The sequence below is a fragment of the Spermophilus citellus genome, assembly GCF_964194105.1.
Source record: "Spermophilus citellus genome assembly, chromosome: X".
Taxonomy (NCBI): domain Eukaryota; kingdom Metazoa; phylum Chordata; class Mammalia; order Rodentia; family Sciuridae; genus Spermophilus; species Spermophilus citellus.
The window spans coordinates 64,359,978-64,367,331 of record NC_138190.1 but is presented as its reverse complement, the minus strand read 5'-3'; the positions used below and the strand labels follow the sequence as shown (position 1 = coordinate 64,367,331).

At 43.4% G+C, this 7,354-nt stretch overlaps 1 protein-coding gene across 1 annotated transcript; it reads right to left on the bottom strand.

The window, feature by feature from the left end:
* Positions 1 to 220: 220 nt before the first annotated feature.
* LOC308639426 (bone morphogenetic protein 15-like) lies at positions 221 to 6,541 on the bottom strand (the record flags this gene model as incomplete). The annotated part of the gene is made up of 2 exons (XM_081277683.1): positions 221 to 1,086; positions 6,283 to 6,541. The coding sequence occupies 2 exons, from the start codon at positions 6,539 to 6,541 to the stop codon at positions 221 to 223; spliced, it is 1,125 nt and encodes a 374-aa protein (XP_081133809.1).
* Between the last annotated feature and the right edge of the window lie 813 nt (positions 6,542 to 7,354).

The following is a 7,354-nucleotide window of genomic DNA, read 5'->3' as shown; positions in this document are numbered from 1 at the left end:
TTGTGCTGACCAGTAGTAGTGGTCAGATTTGTTCTAGTGACCACATTTGACTAGGTCAAATGGGTATCAGCACAGTTATCAACTGAGTAGATTATAAATGGGGGAAGAGACTAAAGAAACAATACTTAGGGCAAGGGATAGGACCTATAGATTTAAGATCATGTACATTTTTCACATTCTCCAATTACATGGGCAACCTGAGCTAGCTGTTCCTGTGCGATTATCTACATGTACAAGACTGAGCAATCATACCCTCAAACTCCTTATACTGAATATTTCCAGTTTCCTCAATCAGAAGGATGCTCATGGGAGCATACTGATAAGGGACACAGGAGGGCTGGGGGACATTCTTGTCCACCAGCTCATTGACAAGGTTTTGAATGATGGCATGATTGGGGGAATTGAGACCATGGTGTAGTACCCGAGGACAGGATCCCTTACAGTAGTTTGGGGTATAGTGATGAGGAGCAATGATCCAATGATCCCAGCCCAGCTGCTGGAAGGTGACTTTAAAAGAATGAAGGGAACACTGATTATTTGCAGACAGATTATTTGCAGACCCATATTGTTTCTGGGAAGAGTCAGAAACCCTAGGCAGGATGCTGCCTGCTTGCCGGACCCTCCTTAAAAGAGAAGATCCCCCTTCTAATATTTCCTCTAGTCCACTGGGAAGTTTAGCCTTCTGGCCACTTTTATGAGTGTCATTAAAATAGAGTAGCAAAAAGGCAGTGTCCAAAGGTGAAGTGCCATTCCATTGGATCCCAGGAACCATGCTACCTTTTTGCTGCCGACACATAAAGTGAAGTCTTAGGACCCTGTGACGCTTGTGATTCCAGAGTGTCTGCAGAATGTGTTGTGTGATGTCCATCTCTGACAAGGCTTTAGACATCAGAGAAGGCTTTGAGGAATTTCTTCCTGAAGGAAAGTGGTTGCTTGGGCTTTGTGGGGCCCGGGGCTCTACATGGCAGGATAAATTAAAGTGAGCTAGGTGGAGTTGTTGACGATAAACCACAGTGGCTCTGACTAGTTGGTACACTTCCTGCTTTGGTCCGAGAGGAAAGTCCAGGGTTTGCATATGCCAGGAACCTGCACACATAAGACAGAACAGGGTCAGGGAATTAGTGTCTTACCTGGATATTGAGCCTGAAAATCCTTTACAAAACTGTTCAAGAGAAACACAGCTGTAATCAGCCCTGAAATTAACTTAAGGTAATAATATCTATCATTTGTTGAACACTTATGAATATATAAGATGCTTCATATTTATCAAACTCTTGAATCCTCAAGGGTCTTATGAGATACTTATTATTCCCATTTTGCAGACAAGGAAATTGAGGCTCACAGAAGCTATGTCAAAGGACACACACCCAAGTGCTAGATGTATCTCAGTGGTGAGAACACTTTTGCCTAGCATATGTAAGGCCCTGGGTTCAATCCCAGCACCACAGAAACAAAAACCATGAAGGACACACAGCCAGTATATGGTAAAGTTAAAATGTGAACTCAAGCTAGTTGCCATTAAGAAAAGAAACTGTACCAGTGGCCAAGAAGTTGGTCAAGGGAGGGAGGAGGTAAGGGAAAAGGAAGTACTGTGAATGAAATTGATCAAATTATGTCATGTCCATGTAAAATGTGTCATGATCAATCTATTATGTATAACTATAGTGCACCAATACAAATTAAAACACTAAAGAAATTAATTTTGTCTCACTTTTAGATCACTTTACAGTTCTAGATTCAGGGGAAAAACTCAAGCATAGAAGAGTTTGAAGATCAATTATATTTTTGACTACTAAAGGTGACTAAAAGACATGTTGAAACATACATGGATTAAGGGTCCTTATTTCAGAGAGAACATGTGGTCTTTCGTTTCTTGGGATTGGCTCTGATTGCTAACCCACGGGGAGGTTGGGGAGGGGAAATCCATTGGATTCAACAAAGGGGAAGGAAGGGGGGGGGAATAGGAAAGACAGTAGAAACTTGGTCCTAACTTTCCTAGCCTTGTATTTGTACACATGACCAGGAAAACTCCACACAAGAGTGGGATCCTAAATAGAATAAGTTATACTTCATGTATATATATTTTGCCAAAACATAGTCTACTGTCATGTGTAACTAAAGATAATAAAAGAGTTTAAAATATTTTAAAAGGAGTCCTTATTTCACATCACTATACAGATGCAGGTTTGGGGCAACAATTCAGTATTGGGTGCTATTCTGTCATTGTTTTAAATCTGGGACCAAGGCACCACAGAATAATCATATCACTAGTGGGGGCAGGTATTGTTGCCATTTCTGTCTTTCAACAACTTCAAGAATTGCTTCTTGGGCTGGGGCTGTAGCTCAGTGGCAGAGTGTTTGCCTAGCACGTGAGAGACACTGGGTTTGAACCTCAGCACCACATAAAAATAAATAAGATAAAGGCATTCTGTCCATTTACAACGACAAGTAGTTTTTTTTTTGAGTATCTTTTGGCCATTTCTCCTTTAACTCCCCATCTCTCCCTTTTCCATTCCTTTCTAGAAATGGCTCTCCATTTTCCCCATTCATTTTACCATCACTTCTCTAAATACCATCTCAACAAGGCCTTGATCACCAATATTTTGTTTGCTGGCTAATCTATTAAAAACTACATGCCCTTAGCAATTGAGAGATTTAATCCAAACTGTTGTGCTGACACCCAGTGGCCAAAGGGTAGGAAGGCTGGGCCTGCAGAGTTCCCAATTTGTGCTCCCCCTTCTGGTAAAGGTCAAGAGCAAAGACTACAAAACCAGTCATCTCAGGAAAAGGTCTTCTCTCTCCTTTACAAACATCTTAGTAAGTATTTCCACATTAATCTATGTATTATTCATCTAACCTTGCTCCTCCACTGAATCCAAAAGCCTGGGATTGTAATAGTGCTGGGGATTAAGCATAATTCTTTAATATTTTGATGTTCCAGAATACTTCTAAAAGTTTATATTCTAACTCATGCTAAACACACCCTCAGGATTGGGGCACTCACTAGCCATCATTCACACAGGCCCAAGTCAGACCTGTGTTTGCTTTCTTATGTTATTCCACACTCCCATTTTACAATAATCTTTCCTAGAGGCCCACCCATACACCCGTTCCACCCTGCCTGAAAAGGAACTCAACCCAAACCTCTAGCAGGCTGTCTAGTGAAGAACTGCCCTTTCCTTTCAGACCTTGACCTCACCTGTTTCCTGAAGCAGGGTGGGATTGCTGAGGATCAGAGCCAGGAAGGGTCTGCTCAGAACTTTTCAGGGAAAGGAAGGACTCATACATCCCATGTGACTGAATCTGTCATCTGCTTCTGGATCCTTTCCAGAGTCTCTAAGATACCAGTATGCTTCATAATCGGCTGGGATATATGCCTAATTGTAGGCATCCTCCTTTTCAGCCTCACAGCGTTAGTACAAACTTGACCTGGTCTGCTTTGTGCTGCAGTTAGGAAAGGAATCTGGGGCCCTCCTCAGGGCCTCTGAGACCCCACCTCTCACCAGCCTCATATCCTGCCATTCTCTGCAGTGCTCTCTAGACTCTAGCCAGAACCTCCTAGAAATCAGGGAAGTAGTTATTTGCCCACATATACTCAACTCAGATATAGTGCCTAGTGCTCAATTAAATTCTTTCGGGAATTCTTCCTTCTAGGCCTTTGCACATGTTGTTCCTTAAACCTAAGTCAGGTGTCTTTCCACTCTTCTCATGTCTCTCTTCTTAACAGACCTCAGCTCAAATGTTACCTCTTCAAAGATACCTTCACATAACCCCACGGAAAGAGATGACTTTTTGCTTTTCTCAATCATAACTTACTTCATCATTTGATAGTATTTGCCACAAATTGCAACTTAACTGTTTGCACGTTTATCTCCCCACCAGAACACGTGCTCCAAGCCAGTAGCTTTGCCTGTCTTAATCACATTTGCATGCTTAGCCCTCAGTAGGTGCTGAATACAATATTTGTTGAATGAATTTCCACCCACACCAAGTTATTTTCTCTTTCCTAAATCAGGATGAACTTCTCTGAAAATGTAATCTTCTCCTTACTCCTCCTTTCCTAAGTTCCAGCTTAAATATTACCTTCTCAATGAGGCCTTCCAACATTCTCTCTGCTTCCCTTTCTCTGCTCCAAATAGTGAGCCATTTGTGTGTGTGTGTGTGTGTGTGTGTGTGTGTGTGTGTGTGTGTGTGTGTATGTGGTGTTGGGGATTGAATCCAGAGCCTTGTGCATGTGAGGCAAGCACTCTACCAACTGCGCTATATCCCCAGGCCTGAACCATTTCTTCTCTGGAGTCCTGGGATCCCAATTGCTCATCCTCTTCTAAGCACTTATAACATTATGTGATTATTTATCTACCCATTCGGTTATTCCAAAACCTCCTAGAAATCAAGGAAGCAGTTATTTGCCTGCATATACTCAACCCAGATATAGTGCCTAGTGCTCAATTAAAATTTCTTGGGAATTCAGCATATCATGTTGATTAAAAGCACAGGCTCTGGGACCTGAGAGCCTAGATTTGACCCCTAACAATTACTAGCTGTGTGACATTGGTGAAGTTACTGAGCCTCAGTTTCTTCATCTATAAAATGTTTATTAACCAACCTCATCTGGTAATGGCAAGGATTAAGGGTGGTAGTTTTGTACAGCATCTTCTGCAATGCTTGACACACAAAAAGCCCATGGTAAGAGATAGCTAGGAGAGTATTGGTTGTTTTACTTGGAAGATGAGTGTGAATTCTGTCCGTTGTCATTGGAGACTAGTGGAGAAAAAACCCAGATTAATCTCATCAGGTTCTCAAGAGTTCCTTGAAGTTGATGGCTGCCTACATTCCCTGGAGAACCCTGCACACCTGCTGCTGTCCTGGAAGAGTGTCTAATGCAGATGTTTGAAGCAGAATTGAGCAAGATGGGGACAAAGAAAATCTGAAAGCATATTTGTTGCCAAAATATCAAGGTCACAGTATGGCCCAAATAGGATAACTTCTTGGCCTGTTGGGATACTGCCCTTAAAGGTTTAAAAAGTTATAGACAGATTTTAGAATCAGACTTGAGCTCAAACTCCATCTCTGCCACCCATTGTTTGACATTTGCCAGTTGCTTTCTTTCTCCATGCCATAGTTTTCTTGTCTCTAAAGTTGTCAATTGCCCCACAACTACAAGTGGTACTGGCTTTTATTAATTAAATACTGTCAAGATGCTCGCATATCATCAGGTGTTAGCTTTTCTCATCCTTTCTGAGGGCTTATAAGTCTCCCCAACACAGCATCCTGTACTACTTGCCTTCTAAGAGCAAATCACCACATAAACAACCCTCCAAAAATGCAGCTCAATTACAGTTTTCACAGATAACGAGGTATAAGATTTTTATGAAAGAAAGTGGCTAACACATTACTCAGTCGTTGTGGGGAATGGAAAAGATTTTTCAGTAGGCCCCGAGCTAATCTGTTCTTAAGCTGGGGCCCTAAAGGAAAATAGGCTTGGAGCTAACTTTCCTGAGCTTGCTGTCCTTTCAAAATCAGGGCATGGTGGTACATATCTGTAATCTCAGTGACTCAAGAGGCAGAGGCAGGAGACTCACAAGTTTGAGGCCAGCCCCAGCCATTTAGCAAGACCCTCAGCAAATTAGTAAAACCCTTTCTCAAAATTTAAAAATCAGCCAGGTGTGGTAGTGCATGTCTGTCATTGTACAGCTCCACAGCCTGGGGCTGGAGGACTGCAAGTTCAAAGCCAGCTTCAGCAACTTAGCAAGGCCCTAAGCAATTCAGCAAGACCCTTTCTCTAAATAAAGCATGAAAAAGGGCTGGGGATGTGGCTCAGTGGTTAACCACCCCTGGGTTCAATCCCCAGTACTAATAAACAAATTAATTAATTGAAAAGGACTGGGGATGGGCATGGTGGTGTACACTTGTAAACCCAGCAGTTAGGGAAGCTGAGGCAGGAGGATTGCAAGTTCAATGCCAGCAATGGCAAGGTGCTGAGAAACTCAATGAGACCTTGTCTCTGAATAAAATACAAAATAGGGCTGGGGAAGTGGCTCAGTGGTTGAGTGCCCCTGAGTTCATTCCCTAGTACCACCCATCCCCCCCAAAATGACTGGAGACTGATTTGGTTGTAGAGCACCCTGGGTTCAATCTCCAGCACCAAAAAGAAAAAGAAATGAAGCCATGCCTACATGCACCAGGCAATGAGGCCTGACAGTAAACCCACAGATTCCTTGTTCTTTACACTCTTCTGCCCTTCTCCCAACTCTAGGGTAGAATGGGGACACGAGAACTCACCTCTTTTAGGTCTTGCTACATAGGCCAAAGGCCTCACCAGCCTCACCATGGTGGCTCTGATGGTGCGATTCTTCCTAGGACGTCCATCGGGATCAACTGAACGCTGGTACAACTCCAGCATGTACTGTAGAGGATATACTCCAAGCTGTGGCTCCCTCTGCTGATTTTGTGGTTCTTCTTCTACCAGCTCATGATACTGTGGCAAGGTAGGGAATTCCATGGGCAGGGGGATGATAGAGGGATGGTCTAGCTTTTCCATTTGGACCCCATGTTTCAGGGAGAGCACCAGTCCCCAAAGAAGTATTCTAAGAGTGTTGGGAAAGACCATCTCAACAGACTTAGTGTTCAGACCAAGAGTTCCAGACCAAGCCCCCAAAGTGTCACTCTTATCCCTTTGTTTCACTCAAGTAACCACATCCAGTCTCCAGGACCAAAAATGGGACAAGGAATGAAAGAAAGGCAGGCCCTATATTGTTTCCCAAGACAACCTCCTAGGCTAAAGTAGGTCTCCTATAACTTGAGCTCTCAGCATCAAAGGAGCAGAAAGAGGAGGTGGGTAAGGCAGGATGCCCTTCCCACTCTCTTTTTAAGAGGCCTAAGTCAATGAGCAGGACCGCCTCTCTCACTTCATCCAGAAGGAGAAAGAAAAGAGTAGGGACCTGCTCTGCCTCACAGCTGTTGTAAATGCCATCCCTCAATCAGACCTTAAAGGGCCAGAGTCCTCCTGCTTCCATCTCACTCCCATGCCTCTAAAGGCAGCATTTCCCAAATGTGGCCTACTGCTGACTCAAAGTGAAAATATCTGAGATGACTGTTAAGAATGCAGACTCCTGGGTCCAGACTCAAATATGGACTCTCTAGGGGTAGTAGGTTGAGTGAGTTTTTCTGAGGATTTTCTATGGCTACTGAAATGTGCAAATCATTGTGAGCATGGCTGCTGGAGCTTAAAGAAGATGGCTTCCCAGGGGTTCTCAATCCTGACTGTAAAACAGAATCACCAGGGGAGCTTTAACTATTCTGGGTGTTTGGTATCATCCCCAGCCATCCTGACATAATGGGTCCAAGGTGTTCC